The 20,095-nt window shown below is 37.9% G+C and overlaps 1 protein-coding gene across 1 annotated transcript in view; it reads left to right on the top strand.

Moving 5' to 3' along the window:
* si:dkey-237h12.3 (teneurin-3) overlaps positions 1–20,095 on the top strand; it is a 338,669-nt gene that overhangs the window by 158,285 nt on the left and 160,289 nt on the right. The window contains 1 exon segment of the mRNA XM_055159618.1: positions 3,617–3,831. Coding sequence (XP_055015593.1) covers positions 3,617–3,831 — 215 coding nt within the window.

The following is a 20,095-nucleotide window of genomic DNA, read 5'->3' as shown; positions in this document are numbered from 1 at the left end:
CTCCAATGCAGAACTGACACACAACATAAACAAAACTGGGCTAGATTTAAATGCAGTCCTTCTTTTATGCATGTACCTGTCTACAGAGTCGCTCTAAAGGCAGCTTCCAAATCATTTCCTAAACACAAGAACACAAGGTCAAAGCTTTTGAGCTGTTTTCAAGATGCGTGGTCTGGGTGGCGTTGAAGTGTCTCTTCTCGCAGTAGACATTTAAAAATAGTCTTCCAGTCATTTTAACATTTTATTGGACAACTTGTGAGATCCTGAATGCAATCTTAAAATATTATACCATTTGGCAGAAAGCTAAATTCTGTAAATAGATTTCAAGCCAGTATATAAATAAGTTAGATGCATTGAACAGCAGAAACACACGCATTGCAGTGAAAGATTATAATGAAGGATTTGCTGACGTTGATGAAAAGAGTGGTGAAAAGAACATGAAGAGGCTGAGGGGGCTGACGGTTCTGCTGCTGCCGCGGTGAAGACACATATATAGCACATACAGCAGGCTGTGATTTGCTGCAGCCACATACGGTTTTCAGTCGTAAGCCCCAGTTCCAGTATGCTATGTTCAAATAGCTGTGCCAATTTGAAACATTTTAGGATCACATTAGCATATTTTCAAAAGCAGAGCACACAGAAAGCCCAGAGCAGCAGAGCACTACCACTGGCTGAGACCCGACCTGTAATGCACTGCTCCAGTTCAAATGCTATTCAAAAGAAATGGGACAGACAATATTTGTTTAGTCTATCTGAAAAGTAAATATATGAGCAGAATAGTTTTGTGCATGTTGTATATGGCACTTTATTGAATAACATCCCTTATGCTCAGATTTTAATTAAAATTCACTACAATAAAAATAATTCACCATTCATATTGTACATAAATGGAGAATGATGGAATGAATGGAAAGAAAAAACTGTCTCAATAAAAAAACTGTCTCAATAAAAAAGGCAATATCAGACTTTTATGCAATTATGCAATATCTTTTCAACTATTTGTCTCTCTATCTATCTGTCTATCTATTTATCTATCTTTCTATCCATCTATGTGTCTGTCTGTCCATCTAGACTACCTAAATCTTTGAATAAAACATATTTTCTTATAATGTCCAATCCAAAATGATGGAGGAACTTGCTTAGTTATACTTTTCTAGTGCCACCTATTTGTCTCCATGGAGGTGTTATTGCTTTGCTTAGAACAATGTGGCCACACCGGCTCATCAAAGTCTGATCCCGTCAGATCTCAGAAGCGCCAGTCACAAAAAAAAGAAAAGAAACTGTTGTTGTATCCATAGGCAAGGCACATCACTCACATTGCCTAGTATGAAAGTGGTGTGTGCCAGAGTGATGGTGGTGGTCGGAGGGACCGATGGCACAGATTGGCATGGCAGCTGCGCTTTCCATCAGTCTGTCCCAGGGCAGCTCTGGCTACAATAGAAGCTTACCACCCCCAAGTATGGAGTGAATGAATAATGCTGAATAATGCTCTGTAAAGCATCTTTGTGACATACGTCTGCGAAAAACACAATAAGAATGGATATTTCTTCAACAGTAAACACCCCTAATGAAATAAATGCTAGAAAGATCAATATAACGCTATTTTATTTTCCAGGCAAATAAATAGCATCTGAAGAATAGCAGGTCACCATGATTTAAAGGTGCACTATCATTAAAGGGACAGTTTGGAATTTTGGACGTAGAACCTCATTTCCTAGTGAGCCAGTGTGTTGTAGACATGTGGAGACACTTTTTGAAATATTCCATCCAGTTCTTGTATTTGCAGAGGTCGCTGATGCTAGGCTAGTGCATGTCAATGGCCATAGTTATCCTGCCTCTAAAAACAGTCTTACCCACTCCACAAAACACCCGAAACAAATCTGTTATTACACCAGACTGTTGATGTAAATGTCTGTGTTGATAGAATAATGTTTGAAATAAAACTAACTTTGCTTCGCATGAATTGGCGCATGTTGAGGGACTATTTTCTCATATATCAGTCCGCCGCTGCCAAGCTTTCTATCAGGAAGTACAACTCGCTGCTGCTGCTGAGATATAAATCCTTCAAATACAAGGACTGGATGGAATATTTAAAAAAGTGTCTCCACACATCTCCAACACTCTGGCTCACTAGGAAATGAGGTCCCATGTCCAAAATTCCAAACTGTCCCTTTAATGATAGTGCACCTTTAAATCATGCTTAGTCATATTATTGTGAGGCAAACCTATTTACAGGGAGGGCATCTTGTCTCAAAACTCTAAAAAAAAGATAGGAGAAATTCATCAGAAAATAAAGTGTGGACCCGCTCAAGATTCTCTGTCACTCTCAAACTTGTATAAGAATGTCAGAAATGTGCCTGTACAGTGTTCATATTTGTGTCCTCCTGTAACTCCTCAGGACATGGGCAGTGGAACTAAAAATGGAAGCTACCGCGTTGAACTGTACATGCTGCCTGTACCCACTGCTGAGAGAGAATTACTCCGCTGCATCATCCTCCTCTAAGAGAAAAGTTATTGCCTCTGAAAATTAAACAGTTCCATCTTTTCTTGAGCAGAGATTTAGCAGCGCGAAGCTTGAAAACACTTTTCCGATTTGTCTTCTTAACAATAGAATCTGTTCTGGTAATAGGGTATTTGCCCGTTTGCCAGTTTTTCATTTGGATCACATTAAAAACCACCATCTTCCCATCTCTGAGCAACATTTACGGACATCATTCTCCAAATTGTTTTGATTTGTCGCCATTTTCTTTCTGCAAGGCCACTACATCTGACAGATTCCATTTAGACCTTATCTGATATGAGGCCTTACAAGTCACCGGGAAAAGAAAAATATGTTAGCGTTGGAGTTTTATATAAAAAGCCAATTATATCTGATCTTATTTCTTTTAAAGCCTGCGTCAGAGGACAGTGGGGAGCCATTATTTTAATCCTGTAGAGTCTGGCCAACGCTCATTTAGCCCAGATATGACTATGGTGTTGTTAAATCTCTGCTGGAATATCGTCTGCAATCTCAGCATGGCGCCGAAAAGATAGAACGTAACATTTACTACAACCAAAAGATCAAAGTAGCGCACACAAGCAGGAGTCATACTTTAGCTGTCTGAAAATTTTATCCACAGAGATAATGAAGGTTTTGGGACTCGTTTGAGTTGGCTAATTCGTGACATATCAGAGTAGAGTTGTCAAAAGTTAAGTTGTATTGAGAATCGATACTAAATCTAGTTTTATATCAGTCTGGTCACCTCTCCCTCCATTATGCCTCGAGCAAAAACACCTCTGTGGACATTTGTTTATTTCAGGGATGCATTTGAAACTAAAGGAGCTCACTGGTCATCTATCTTTTACAACCTCACCTCAGACTTCAGTGCTTTGCTCATTGATTCTGCAAAAATCCAGTGTTTTTCAGTCCTTTGCGATACTCTTTTTACCTTCTTATTTCCTCGTAAGCAGCCGTATTTGTTTCGACAAGAACCGGCTATAGGTTTCCCTGATTGGCTAAGGAGATTCAATCAATCAGGCGTACATCTTTATAAAATATTTGGACTCATATAAGACCACATGGCATAATAAAGAAAGTACTAAACCAGGGCGGGCATGTGCTTTTGTCTGTTGGCAGGACGCGGCGGCGTGATGCACCAGGAAAACAACTCCATTGACACGGGGCAGGTGGAGGTGGGGAAGAGGGCGGGTCAGAGCCTTCCCCCGGGCGTGTTCTGGCGCTCACAGCTCAACATAGAACAACCACGCTTCATAAAGTTCAACATCTCAGTGCAGAAGAACGCCCTGATCGGAGTGTACGGACGGAAGGGCCTGGCACCATCCCACACACAGGTAAACAACGGGAGATTTGCTGCTTGAGGATTTCCACACTCGTTTATATTAATTTCGTGGAGACTGATCCAAACCTTATTCATAGTACTGCTTATGCCTAACCTAAGCACTAACCAAAACCTATTTTAACCCATATTTGAACTTTAAACCCTGCTAATAATATAGGATTTATATCATGGGGACCTGATTTTTGACCCCATAAAGGCAGCAGGTCTGTATAATGTGAAGTGTCTGTCGAGATTTTAATCCACACAAAGTGATACAGTAGATGTTACTTGCCCAATTTGTACACACAGTGAAGGGGGGTACACATAGTAAAAAATCTCATATTATTATGGGTTTTTATAGAATATTCAGGGTTCCCACAGTAATGGAAATCCTGGAAAAGTCATGGAAATTGAAAATGTCATTTTCCAGGCCTTTAAAAGTCATGGAATTTTGTAAATTCAATGAAAGTTTTGGAAAAGGCATGGAATTTTTGTATCTCTGTCACTCAACGACAGCGTTCTGTTAGGTTATCGTTAGGCTATTATGATTTTTTCCGAAAGTATGAGCCTTAAATGTGAACGTATGTTTAAAAGAGACGACAATAAATGCACTGACAGTATTTTGAATGTTAAAAACTATAATACCAAACCATAAGGTGAGTGGAAAGGGTTAACATATCATATTTATCCCTAAAAGTATGATCAGCTCTGCACATGTTGGGGGCCGTAAAGTCATGGAAAATTAACTTTAAGTCATGAAAAAATCGTGGAAAAGTTTTGAAATTTTGTCAGTGAAAAAGAGTGGAAACCCTGAATATTGGCGCATTTCTGCTGCTGAGTCAAAGATGCATTGTTGTTTGCAGTGGACGACATTGACCACAATATCTTTGGTCTGTTTTTATGCAACCCGCATGGAGAAATTACTGTTATTAAAGTCTTCAACATGTCAATAATGATTGCACCAGAGACACACCAGGGAGTCTTCAGAAGTTGCGATGCAGCTTGAAAGCTAATCTCCTTTACATAATAGTGGGTTCAATACACAGGCTGGACTAACCTCTACAGCCAGACTCCTCGCTGTGTCAGCAAGTAGTCTGGAAACCATATAATTACAATAAAGTCAAACAAACATATTGATAATCTGCTCATTTTCAACAGAAGTGAACAACCTCACAGTAGCCACAGGATCTCGACCAATAAGGCAGTCTGCTTCAGTGTGATGCATCGCACAAGCCATGCACCACTGCAGATAAACACGACTGCACAGTTCTGTTTGTCCAGACAGGAGCGCCAGGGGAAGTGGGGTATCTGCACGGAACAGGACAGCCCACTTAGATTGTGTGAGCACGCGGTCACACTCAAAATTCAGATTATGTGTGAAAGTTGTGCTTTGTGTTAGCCCAAACAAACAGGCCATTGAGCTCGGTGTACATCATGGTACATCATAGCACACGAGTTACACCAGGTCCCATTTGCAAAAAGGAAATCAAAACAGTTAAAGGTGCTGTACTTTTTAAAACTAAATGTATAAAAATATGAAAACAGAGCTAGCCTATTTTGCATGGTTTGCATTAGTCTAGTTATTCCTCATTTACGTTATGCATTCTGAACATCCATATTATTCACCATGATGAGTTTATAAGAGCAGCTGAGAACTGAGCTTGAGCGTGAGTTTTGAGTAAATATATAAACGAACTGAAAACGTTACAACGGGTAGGTGTCATAAGCTTGTTTCTGCCTATTCCTTTTCACTGTCTTGTTTTACTTTAGCCTTTGTGAAATGTCTGAATGAATAAATACAATTTTTAATAAAGTTTTTGTCATGGTAATGCTAACAACAGTTAAACAATAAAACTTTCTAATAAGAGGTAGACAGTTCAAAGCTTGCTCAAAGGCATGGGAAAAAAATGGGTACAGGGTCTTTAATACTGAAGTTACTGACCTGTAGTTATTCCCCTGTGAATGTGACCAAAACACGAAGAGTGACAGTCCCAGTTTTCTTACAGTCGTGTTCTAAAGCTGTATGTGCACTTCTGAATCGAGACCTATTTGTTCTGTGGAGACTTAAGCTTCTTTTCTGCTCCTTCTCATGTTGTTGCTCTTTTGAACGTGACATGTTCACTGTATGAGCAGTCATCTGCCACAGCTGGGCTTAATGAATTATGCAAAAAGTGACATTTCATTTCAAAAACGTGACTCATTTGTTCAGAGAAAAAAAAGCAAACCCAAAATTGGCATTTTATTTAGCTACAAATGAACGTCAAAAGTAATGTCAACACGCATTTTATGTACTGATCTAATTAAATGAGCATGCATTTTAGTATTCATTGCCTTTTTCTGTTTCTGTGTGGCACCTGACCAAAACAGAACTAGTTCATTTTAAAGGATTTGCACTGGTCCAAAGTTATTCCTCACTTATGCATTCTTTGCATCCTAATTATTCACTGTGTTGAGGTTCTAAGTGCTTTGCACAAGAGACCAGTGCAGAGTTTTGTCATGTCAATGAAGCTAACAGCAACTATTATGCTAATGTACACTTCCTGCGCAATAACTTTATGCTTTATAATTAGATGCAGACAGTACACAGCAGACGTCTTTTCTTCTTTTGACCTTAAGAGCTGCTCACAATATATTTGCACTGAAGCAAGACTAATTTTGCTCAACTGCATGAGGGAAAAAAGCAGGTACAGGCTTTTCACTTTAAAAAATGAACAAAATAACAAATGACAAATAGGATCTTACACAGATATTTTACCTAATTATTGGTACACTTTTCTGTTTTTGTTCGCATGGTCATTTCTGTTGTTTTATTTCTGTTACAAGCTAACAATTCTTTTACCTGGCTGATAGTGTTTACTCAAGGCTCTGCTTAGTAGAAAAGTGTTCCAAATGTACTCTTCCTCAATATTACCGCGCTCCAGTGTTACAAGAACTGGCATTACATCTAAATAGAGAAGCTGCAAAAAACATACTGATGTAGTTTTTGCTTTTGTAGAACCATAAACACAATCCAAAATGCATTATTACTTGTTACAACATAGCCATTAGCTCCCCAAAATAAACTGTCCCTTGTCCCCTGATGGAACCCAACTACTTTGAAAAGAGCTTCACAAATCCACTCTCCCTTCCACTCAATAAATTGTTGCAGAAATGTCTAAAAAGCTTTTCTACAATATGAGATTTTATTTGATCAAACAGTAACATTGGCACTGATTTTTAGATGGACTTTCGTGTACAAACTGTTTGCTTTCACTACTTTTCACCAAACATAAAGGCGCTGCACCTGATTTTCACCATCTTAAAAGTGTGGGAGAAAAAAGATGTAGTTAATTTGAAACTATTTGTAGTCTACCATTAATAGCATCAACATGATTCACCGTGATGAGTTTATCAGCACTTTTCCTAGCTCTTAGAGACCAGTTTTGCCATGATGGTAAATATCATGACACAACTAGCATGCTGACTCCTACTCCCTGATTATCGGACAATCAAATGCTTTCTAATTAGCACGTAGAAGACGTATTTTGACCTCAAGAGCTGCTTATGCAATATATCTGAACTAGAGCAAGACAAATTTGCTCAAATACATGTGAATAAATCTGGTACATCACCTTTTAAGGGCCCACATTGCGCTGTTTTCTGATCTCCCTCGTCACAATCATACTTAAAGTTGTTTTGTTTCATTAACACGTGCTTAACACACAAAAGCTGCAAGTGGCTGAGTTGTTCTCTAAAATGAAAAACAGTCTGGTCCACCGTCATGTGGTAATAATAATAATAATAATAAGGCAAGGCAAGTTTATTTGTATAGCACAAGTCATACACAAAGTAATTCAAAGTGCTTTACAGAATAAGAAATACATTAAAATTATAATAAAAACAAATCAAGACATAAATAATCATCATAAAATTAAAAAGTGAGAGAGACATTAAATTAGAGAGAAAAAAGTGGAATGAAAAATGAAAACCTTTCAGTCATATGCAGCTAAACAGAACCGTTTTGAGCCTGGATTTAAACGGCGTCAAAGTAAAGGCCTGTCTCACATCTTCAGGAAGACTGTTCCAGGTTTTAGCTGCATGAATATGAAACGCTGACTTCCCGTGTTTAGTGCCAGATAATAATGCATCAGTTTTATACAGTGCTTTTCTGGACACTCAAAGACACTTTACAGATCATTATTCATTTACTCCACACTCGGTGATGGTAAAATACTGCTGCCAATCTATGCAGTCGGCCCCTCCTCTACCACTATCACTCACGGACACACCACATTCATACTAGGCAATGTAGGTGAAGTGTCTTGCCTAAGGACACAAAGACAGTTTTTGTGACTGGCACCCTCCTGTGGCACCTGATTTTCACAGCGGTCTCCCATCCAAGTACTAACCAGGCCCGGCCTTGCTCAACTTCTGAGATCTGACGGGATTAGGCTTTGGCAAGTCTTTTGAAGGATTTCAGCCTTGGAATTGTCAATTTCTACTGAACTAAAGGTAAAAGGTAGCTTCATGACATCATAATGTGGAACAGAGCATTTTGAGCTTTGGAGATGTAGAGTGATTAATAATAAAGGGTTACTCAAACATGTGTGAATGAAACAAAGCACAACTCCAGGTTTGTTTTTGAGGAGGTAACAACATTCTGACATGCTTAAATCTCACAAGAGTCAACTTTCTGTAGTATAGATTTAAAATTTGTGAAAAAACAAAACGCGATTGGACCTATTTGATGGTAGATAATAATGTTTTTCAAGAAATAGACTCTGTTTTTTGTTACTTGGTTTGACGTGGACAACATTCACATTCATTGATTTTGTGCCATTTGCAAATTGCAATGTTTCTAAAATGTCTGTGTCACTTGAATGGCGTTTGTGGGCATGTGGACTGTCCAAAGTGTGGCGCGCTGATGGAAGCACTCAGACATGCCTTATTTTCCAGCACACTTGACTGTGAAAGCTCTTAGCCTCACCTTCTTGACATTCTCTGCTTGTAAAGATGGGCTTCATTCAAGAGGAGACAGTTAGGGACACTTTGTGAGGGTACAAAGTCCTAAGTGAGTGACACAGTGCCGGGCAGGGTGCACTTCAGGGTTTTCAGCAGTGTTATGCAAAATTTGTATTATAATATGAATGGTATGCATTTATGATCTTAAGACGAACCTTTTCGGTGAGTACATCATTTTAGTATTTTTGTTAGCATGGTGGATATTCTTACTATTGCTTCAACAGCTAACTTAAATTTACTTTTTGCTATAGTGCATACATCGCCAGCTTGTCTCTATGGCGATGGTGTTGCATTACCTTGAATGTTCCTCAGTATAGCATTAAACTTATATCTTGCATGTGTTAAATAACAGATAAAAATTAATATAAATAAATAAATAAAATAAATGTACCTTGAAAAATATCCTCACCTGTCACTTGGCCTGTTAGTGCCACCCGCTTGTCTCCATTAATTCACACTTTTTTCATGTTTTGGGTGTTTCCTGCGACTTATACTGTGTGGCTTATATATTAAAATTTTCACACTGACAGCCGTGAAAGGGCACTTTAGGCTTGTGTGTCAGTATCTGCTGCTCCTATTACTCCTGTACCACTGTCACTTGGCTCTACTGTGCATGTCTCCTGCAGAAAGAGCCTCTGTCCTGTGTGTATCATGTCAGTCGATCGCACCATTACTTCTATACCACTGAAAATTTAAAACTCAAACAAATTTATAAAGACAACTGAGAAGACTGAACACAAATGCCCTCAAAAAGAAAATCATATTTTGCAGATTACAAGATGCAAGTAGTGAAATATGCAGCTGAAAATGATAATTGAGCAGTAGAAAGAAAGTTTGGAGTGAGCGAGAAACTTGTGACACCAGGAGGGTGCAACATACAACTTTCCTGGAAGTCACTGGATGGATAGACAAAGCCTGGATTTCAGTGACAACCAAAACTATCCTGTCGGGATTCAGAAAGGCCGGAGTAATTCTAACTGGAACTGATGCTGAGTCTGATGACAGCAGCGCAGAAGAGGAAATGGTTAGTTTAGTTCCAGAGGTCGCAGAGTTGCTCAAAAGTGACACCGAGGATGAAGAATTCAATGGATTTAGTGATTTGGAGTGAGATACAGAGTTTGGTAAACTTGTTCTGTTGTTTATGTTATAGTTATCTGAAGAACTGTTCATATGTGACGTGAACAGTCTGTTGTTCTCTGTTCTATTGTAACTGTAACTTGCTTTTCAAGATAAAATGTCTTTTACAAAATATATTTCCCCCAAAAAGTGCTACTTATAGTCTAGTGCGACTTATGTTTTTTTCTTCATTATGCATTTTTTGGCTGCTGCAACTTATACTCCTGAACGATTTATAGTCCAAAAAATACGGTATGTATGTACTTTCCAGGCAAAGCAATAACGTCTCCATGGAAACTACCAGGTTGTAGCTTATAAAAGTAGCATAGTATTTGTGCAGTATTTCGCTTTGAGTGCACTTTTTACTCCACTGGCAGATGACAAGAACAAATATTCTCTACTGTCACATATTATACCTTAGTTTTGCTGTTTATTCATCATCAATCCAAATAGAACACTTCAAAATATGAACAAGATGGATCCATTTTACTCAGGACTATTTTGTTAGCAAAAAATAAAACAAACATTCACAGGACTCACTGGAGTAAGGGAGTGGCTGTGCACTTTCAACACAAAGAGAGGAGGTAAAATCAAAGTGAAAGGTTGACTAATTAACAACACTACTTTTGTGTCCGAGCCAATTGCGGCATGGACACTCAAGCTTGTCAATGCCAGACACGTTGCCCGTTGTGACCTGCTCTAAATGAGATTCTCTTCAGGTACTGGAGGGGGAGGTGGGGAAGGAGGGGGGCTGCCGATCGATGCATTTACTTAACTGAGCATGAAAGACGCCAATAAGAGATATTGACTACTCATCGCCTTCGCTTTTCAGTAGACAAGACAACATTTAAGTGAAACAGCCTCTCTAGTCTTTCTCAAACGCACTTCCTCCATTTTCTGTCGAGTGTCCAACAGCTTTGGACAAACTAACTTTTTCCTCATCTCTGCTTGGAGATGTTCTTTGTCTCCACAGATCTGATCTGTATCTTGCCCTAGTGGGTTTGATTGATTGAATAAACGTAATTGTCCTCGAGAGGCAATTTGTCTTGGACAGGGGGCTACAGAAATACACCAGACAAAACATTAAAGGATACATACAAGACAATAATTAAACACACTCTACAACATTTAAAAGAGACAACATTGCAAGCAAAAGCAATAAAGCAGGCAACATGACCTCCACCAGAAAGGTTACATTGTGCATCTTAAAAATTATATTTTTTCTTGTTTTGAGTAATTTTGACTTGTTTTTAGTTTGCATGATTTATATACAATTCTTATTGTTTCAATATTGTTGTAATAAGTGTATTATTTTTATTTTTAAGTGTATAAGTGTATAAACTACTTTCTCAACTGTCATAATTTAGCACACATTACACTTTAACCTTGTTTTTTGCTGTTTATTTATCATTAATCAAATAGAGTTTTTCCATTAAATATATTTGCTGAACATTTGAAAACAAAATGTAAAAATGGAGCTCACCAGAAGTGAACTTATCTTAAAAAAGGGCCTCAGACAAAACAACCAGAGGCAGTGCTACCATTAGGCAAAAGTAGGCGGCTGCTTAGGGCCCCCAAACCTGGAGGGGCCCCCAACCAATTTACTCTCAGTGCCACTAATGGCCGAGGCCTCAGAGCAATTAGATTTTCTCTCAGTATGACATTAAATGAGAGTAGTTTACTTTTAAGCAATAATCATATGAGAAATAATAATAATTATATGTAATGGATGTAAACAAAAATTTAACAAGCAAAAAAATAAAACTACTTTCAGTTCTAGTTATCGAGTAGGCGACCTAACTAAATAAGACCATAATTCAAATAAACAGATGTGTGTGTCTCAAAAACAATGGGGAAAAACAGACAATAAATATATTTTTTTTTTAAAACAGAAAAATGGCGCATTATAGTGAGGGCCCCAAACTCAAGTTCACATGGGGCTAATTGCTAACTCCACCACTGACAACAACAATAAAATGCATCAACACAATTTACAATTTAATCTCAAAAAGTATAATCCCATATCTAATATCACCATACAGGTCCCATCATAAAGAGCTGCCTTTACAAATACATTTTTCTTGTCTCTACTCTTTGGAGATGTTTTGTGTCCGATGCTTGGCAATCCTCTGAATCTTACCAAATATTTCGCAGGCTCCGAGCGTCCCCTCCACCCTCTCCTCTCTGCAGTCTGTTATTGGGCCTTATTGTTGGATGGAGATGAGTCGGGCTCCTTCACAGCAGCTAATCGTGATGTGTGCAGTTGGCCAGCAGGGTTGGAGCTTGTGGAGTGACCCGTTTTATTGCTTCTTCCCTGGGCCAAGAACACAAAGGAGTGCACTTCCGCTAGGTTAATATCCCGCCCGCTGGTTTAAATAACACTGTTGACTTGGCCTGGCCCTTCCCTAATGTGAGCTTTCCTGATGTTAGCACTTCTGTTCAAAAGGTTTCCTGGATCTGTGTTACAATTCAACACAACTTCATCTTGATTTAATGGGTTTTCTGAACTTGTAGTGCTTTTTTTCCCAACTATTTCTGTGATTTTTAATCACAGATTAACAACTGGATAAAAAACATAAATTCAATTTTCCAAAAATAATGTGATCTAGACTAGTAGGAATCCCAGAGCTTATATGAGTATCGACCTATATAGAATTTTCATATGTTATATCCATGGTGTTAATATTGATAGAAGAGCAATTACGGTAATGATGTGGCTATGTTTACACAACTGTATCAAATCAAAAAAGACCACATTATATGCTAGATAACTTTTATGAACGTGAAACATTCATTTATTTAAATTTTTTTATTAATGATGATTTGAATGGTTACGTGCAGACTTAGCAGCCTCTTGCTCTCCCAATCGACGTCTCCGCATTACATAGAAACGTAATTTCGATTCCTCTGTATGTCTAGTACATGTGAAGAAATTGACAATAAAGCTAACTTTAACTTTCATTTGTGAACTTTTCTACAACTATATCTGTAGGACTTGCAAGATTTTTATTTTTTTTTACACACAAATACATATTGGTAATGGAAAATGCTCAACAGAAAGCATTTATTGGATAACAATTTCGGCTGAAAAAAATATATATTTAGGGTTAGGGTTAATTTATTCTCAGTGATCTGACTTTGTGTAATAGCAAAATGCAGTTTAAATTCTCCACTTATGTTCTTCCTTCTATCCGTGCTTTTAGACTGAATGCATGGAATTAGAATAGTTTAGAAACAATTCAATAAAATGTTTATAATTTAAAAAGTTGCACCACAAGTTTGAATATAAAACTGTATTAATCCACAGGGGAAATTAGTTGGCCACAGTTGCTTGGCTGAGCTCAAAACACAATTATACCAAGATAATAAATGATTTGCATTGTAAGAACAAACATTATTTATTGAGCGATTGGTGCCAACAAGCTATCATCTTGTCATAAGCTGGCAAATTAGCTAGAAAACACCATGTGGGTGCCGTAATTTTTCATATGTAATTGTGATATAATAACAGAAAACTTCATTAATCAGTGCTCATGCTCAAGTTGTGCTTATGTGGGTAATTTGTGGTAAGAATGTTCACACATCAGCTTGCTTTTAAGAATGCCAAACTGCACCACTTTAACAAACACCATAAACAAATGCCATATCACTAGAATTTTTTTTTTTTTTTTTTTTGTCATTTCTCTTAAAAAAAAAAAAAAAAGGGTAGGTCTAAATTTAATTATTCCCTTGTATCTGAGCAAACTTTGTCCTGCCGCTTTACAGACATATTGTATAAGCAGCTCAAAATCCACTGTGTACTGCCTGCATCTCATAATAATATCTGGATCTAATAAAATATCTAATATATAAATAAAGTGGTTTATTGTCTGATAATCATGAGGTGCGCTTTAGCATGTTAGTTGTTGTTAACTAACATTCTGTTGTAGATTAATTTGTGAATTTTACTAAAAACCAGGGTTAGCCTGATTCATCAGCCGTCAGTCTGACCTCGCAGCATTAGGATTCGCTCGACGGTAGGCGGGTACTTTTTTTTATTTAACCAATTGCTGATATTTGGTCGTGATGTATGTAATGCGCCACTAACGGGGTTAACTGGTATATTAAGCTTTTCCCAAATCCCGTAGGAAGAAGGACAATAACATTTTTCCCCTTGATAAAATTAATTCTCTTTGTTCTGGCTTTAAATTCTCAATCTTGGGTATTGTTGCCAACACAGAATATATATATATATATATATATATATATATATATATATATATATATATATATGGCTCTTCGCTGATTGGCTGGTGCCCACACTCGCACTTCGTTTCACTTTTTTCTGAACACCGATTCCTGACCTAATCTCTGGAGAGAAAAGTCACTGAAATGAAATTGAGCGGAGGCACTAGGTGGTGCAAACCTGGCTAACTCAGGATTCCCACGATCATGGAAATCCTGGAAAAGTCATGGAAATTGAAAATGTCATTTTCCAGGCGTGGAAAAGTCATGGAATTCTGTAAATTCAATGAAAGTTTTGGAAAAGTTATGAAATTTTAGTATCTCTTTCATGCAACTACAGCGTTCTGTGACTGATTAAGGCTATGATTATTTCCATACGTATTCGCCTTTTGTTTAAAAGAGACGACAATAAATGCACTGACAGGATTTTGAATGTTAAAAAACTATAATACCAAACCATAAGATGAGGGGAAAGGGTTAACATTTCATATTTAGCCCTAAAATATGCTCAATTCGACACATGTAGGCTGCTGTAAAGTCATGAAAAATTCACTTTAGGTCATGACAGAAATCACAGAAAAGTTTTGAAATTTGTCAGTGAAAAAGAGTGGGAACCCTGACAACTTGACTATAATATTAGGCCTTTCTACTGGTGGTTTTCAGATTGTACTTCCAGATGGGGTTCAAGGGCCAGATTTCCCCGTAGGTTAAGATAAATTCACAGATGTTTAAGCTGATTATTTCTATTAGTGACTAGACCCATTAACAACAAAACACTAAAATATCATCAATCCTTTCCTGCTCTTAAGATGTGCTAAAGTTGGCTAATGGTGGTAGGAACGCTCCACTGTCTGCACATAGGTCTGGGCTCTCCCTGGGCTTTTCTGGCGGCTCTGTGCCCTTGAATCGGTGCATTGTTGATATGTTTACATGTCCTGGAGTGTACTTTCTGGCTTCATGGCTGATTGGTGCGAGAATACCATTACAGCGTGCCCTCAGAGCTCCCGGTCCGCAGGGATAAGGATACTGAGGCGAAAATGAGTTTCCAAAACAAGAGCTGCTTCACCACAAGAATTTAAAGTACTGCACTGTAGGGTTGTTTAGATTCAACTTATAAACTTACAAGGTGGGTTATGTTAGGAGTAGAATGTTTCGTAATCTTTTTCTTTGACAAGTAAGTTATCGTTTCTCCCAAGCAAATAGGCAACATTCAAATAGAGAAAAATTGCCTCTGAAAATGTGACTAATGATGAAAAATTTGAACCGTTGCCATAGCAATAACTATTTTAAACAAATTATCCTAAATTGTCATTGATGAAAAGTCCTCATTTTGCTAAACTATGAATATACAGTTGAAAACATTTTGATTAAACATTAAGTAACATCTTAAAACAGAGGAGCACTCATTTCCTAACATTTTCTTTTTTATATCTAATAGAATGTAATAAAAATATCAACACCATTGTACCTAAAGGGGCTACTTTTCACAGCAAGTACCACCTCATCTAATGCAGGTCTTAAGTGGGTTAAACCATGTCTAAACTAGAACAATTTCCAATATCTACTAAGTGAATGAACCCTTTGTGGGTAATCTTATTTTAAGGAGCCAAAATAACAACATAAAAATAGTAGAATAATTTAAGCATATGTGTGTTGTGTGTGGAGCCACGTATAAAAATAGGACCAAACATTGTTATGGAGGACTAAATAAGGCCAAAATGGTGAATAAAGTTTAACAAAATCCTGCTTAATGCTCCACTTACCTCTAGAGAAAGGTTGCATACCACAGTTTGAAAATCTCTGGCACTAATGACTCACAAAGTCCACCAAGTGTATGCAGTTTTTCCTTTATCCTTATGTTTTGGTATATTTTATTTGAATGTAGTCCACTGAAAACATTAGTCCAGTCCAACTACATTTTTGGATGAATCATTTTGAAGTGTACCTTTGCAGTGCAGAGCGGCTCCCGGTGAAACAAAGGCCGGCTGTGTCCAGTTCCCCGGCAGGTACACGCTGGCTGAACTTTCCTCTGTAGCCAGCTGCCATCTTTGTTTGTGTGCAGTTTGACAGGCACAGCTCTGCAGGGTCACTGTGGAGCTCTGTGCTGTAAACAGCTGCTGCTGCAAGGCGAGAGCAAGCCAAGGTAATGTGCACGCCCTCCAGCAACAATACGCTGTAAAAAGCTTTGAAACGCTTGCTAAGGCGCAGATGTGAGGAGAATTTGATCTGCAAGCACTCATGTTATAGGCAGACGACATCAGATGAGATTGATGAAGTTGTTTTATAGGGAGTTCAATATGGAAACATTATTTGGGCATATTGTATGTAGTTTGTCTATGCCGTGATGAGTTTAGGGTTTGAAATGTCTACTCAATGGCTTCTGCTGTGTATTAGGACATGAAAGTAAGCACAATGTATACTTGAAGATTCATCATATGTGTCCAAATCAGTTCCAATGCACCAAAGCTTATAATGAACATAAAACATAAAGTAATTTATGTACTTCAGTAAAGGAATTCTGACACATATCTATAATTTTAATGACATAATTCTCATGTTCAAGTCATTGTTTCCCAAAGACTGGATCACAAGTGTTTATTTTTGGGGTTGCCTTGTCACCATCTGCATGTCGGTCTGCAATATTCATTTCTACAGGCTATTTTATTCCAGTATTGCTGGTTCAATTGAATGTTGAAAAGAAAAAGAAATGGGCTAGATTTGAATGTCCAAATAGACGACTTATGGATCCTTTTATTGCTGATTCAGTTACTGTTTTTCATTGTTTAAAACTTGAGTACTACTAATTGTTCAGAGAGACACAATCACTCAGTCAACAATAAATATCCTAATTAATGTTCAATAATGGTCAAATCCACCTTTATTTTGTGATTTACAGATAATGTCTATTGACTTGTGTCACAAAGGTTTGGAAAACACTGGTCTAAGTCATCTCTGCTGACCAATACAGTGTTACATTCAAAATTGACCTTTTTGTCACATTAAATTCACACCTGTTCTTACTGTTCATTTTTGTCATATTCACATGATATGTGTACATTTAGTTGATGCTCATGAATTATCCTTTATCTTTAACTATCGCCAAGTTTTGGTGCAATAATATTATGCTTACAAAAATTTTAAAAATACATTAGTAGACAAAAAAAAAAAAAAAAAAAACAACATATTCCTTATCCAACTAGAAGTGTTTTAATGTGGATGTTTATTAATACAGCATATCCAGTGGTGGCAAAATGACAAAGCATATTGTTTGGATGGATAATTACGCACTCCATTCCTTATAAACCTTTCTTTGTTTTGTTTTGTTTTTGCTGTGACTAATTGAGGTGGAGTGGCTACAACTGGGACACTGCAGTATATGGCGATCATTTTGAGACATTTTGAGAAATTGTATCGTTTTTGTCCCAATAGCGCTGATTTCCATTGCACGTGAAAACCCTTTAATCCTGAGTTTGTAATTGTGGCGTGTATGGTAAAAGTGAGTCTTGCGCAAACACATTTAAATCACAGTTAAGAGAGCGTGCTGCTGCCAGTGAGTGCATCCACTCTACACAACGATGCAGTGGGGATCAGTACATCTGCTCCTGTGTCTGTCTGAGGCCTCGTGTTGGGGAGGCTGTTTTGTTATAGGCCCTCTGCTCCAGGCACACACAGGCTCACACACAGGCACAGACACACACACAGGCTCACACACAAGCTCATATACAGGATCACACACAGGCACAGACACACACACACAGGCACAGACACACACACAGGCACAGACACACACACAGGCTCACACACAGGCACAGACACACACACAGGCTCACACACAAGCTCATATACAGGATCACACACACACATACACTCACACAGGCTCCTACACAGGCTCAGGTGTGGAGCAGGTGCACTAACAACGCTCACTATAGTCACGGTTTATCATCTTTATGCTCTTTGGTTAGTTACAAGAAGTGATACAACCTTTCAAACTACCCTGTTCGCAGTTGTTAAAAATAGATGGGTCAGGATTGAACGTGGAAAAGTTAACGTTACCCGTTAGATTGAATGTGAAAAACTCTGTGTTACTGTTAGTGTTAGATGTGTCAAACAGAAAAAGAACCGTGGGACAAGTCGATAAGCTGCTGGGGCATGACTGGTAAATATATTTATCACACTAGAGCGTTCAATACCTATGAAGGAACTCTATATTTTACTTCTAGAAACCTCTGTTGGTTTAACATCAGTCTAAAATGTCAAGCTCTTGGATTTGGATATGAACTTGAATTTAAAATTTAAATTCAGGGTGGAAATTAGCTCTGCACAATGAAGCTGTTCATTCTTATTATTCTCTGACTTAAAATACTGTACATAATTTAAAAGAGTATAGTTTTTTCCTCACATAGATTGTAGCCATTATGTTACAAATGTAGTATTACAGCGACAATGTAGGCATCATACATGCATATTTGCATGAACCAGTGGCTCACGCTAACCAAACATGACACAGTCTGACTCTGAACATACATCTTCTGTTCACCATGGGGACTTTTCACACCAAACACAGCAAAGGATTAGCTACCAAGGATATCTCAGCACTAGTAAGCAAAACAAATGTTATATGTAACAAAAATGTCATATGTCAAATGACATATTTTAGTAAACTTTTGTTTGAGACTGAGGGGTGAGGATATACCAATGTGTCTGTGGGCATTAGGCACAAAAATTAAACATCTCTATCTCTTTCCGGGTGAATCAGGTCTTTTTTGCATTTGGAGAAGTATTAAAGTAGCCTGATTCATCAGCCGGTTTCACTTCGTAGAAACTGTCTGACCTCGCAGTGTTTAGAATTTGTTCACTCAACAGTAGGCGGGTACTTTTTATCATGTAACCAATTGCTGCTATTTGGTAGTCACGTATGTAATGTGCCGCTAATGGGGCTAACTGGTATATTAAGCTTTTCAAAAATCCCGTAGGAAGAAGGGCAATAACATCTTTCCCCTTGATGAAATTCACCAAACATTCTCTTGTCTCTCTTATTCTGACTTTAAATCCTCGATCTCAGGAATCATTAACAACACTGAATATATGGCTTTTCGCTGATTGGCTGGTGTCCAAACTTGCACTTTCAGGGTTTTTACAAACCGTCTATTGTATTTTGATTCCTGACCTAGTTGCTGGAGAGAAATGAAATTGACCGGAGGCACTAGGTGATGCCAGTCTGGCTAGTATTAAAGTCCACATCATTCTCAACTTAAAACTTAAGAACTTAAAAAATGTAACAAACTCAACAGAGACTGATAACAAAGTTTGTGTATGTCATTACTCTTGCCTGACACATGCCAAGATCTGCTATGAAATAAACCTTCTCATACTTGTTACTTTCATATGCTTTCCTGTATCTGTATACTGCCCCAGCAATACACACTCCTTCACTTTTTATGTAAAACAAGATGTCATTGTTAGTTGTGACATGACTGCCAATTTTTTTCTATTTCCTAAACTTGAGACTTGTATTGAAATTTCATGCAGGTATCCAAACATTTAAATATATGCATTTACACAGTGTTATCCAAGTTCATTTACAAGATTACACAGCGCGCACCGCCCAAGTGCGTCTGCCATCACAGTTAACATTATCTATTTTTTGAAACATTTTAGAGAAATTGCCCCAGAGCCATATCGGCTTCATCAGCATACAAACAGCTCTCCAAACAGCGTCTACAAGTCAAATAACTGACAGTGAAAAATCAACATTTATCATAGTGCAATATTTACTGTGAACACAGACCTGCTCCGACAGAGGCTTGCATTAAGACTTCTCAGGAGTTCTGCTCTCATTACCTCTGAAATGAGTTTTGGAGTGGCATGTAAAGTGTTCAATACGCAGGAGAATAGAGAGTTGTACGGCTTTTCAGGTTTTACATTATTTTACTTAA

This window comes from Boleophthalmus pectinirostris, unplaced genomic scaffold, assembly GCF_026225935.1.
Source record: "Boleophthalmus pectinirostris isolate CB_2022bp ecotype Guang Dong unplaced genomic scaffold, ASM2622593v1 HiC_scaffold_23, whole genome shotgun sequence".
Classification (NCBI taxonomy): domain Eukaryota; kingdom Metazoa; phylum Chordata; class Actinopteri; order Gobiiformes; family Gobiidae; genus Boleophthalmus; species Boleophthalmus pectinirostris.
Note: the sequence above shows the minus strand (reverse complement) of the source record. Positions and strands in the feature narration are given on the sequence as shown.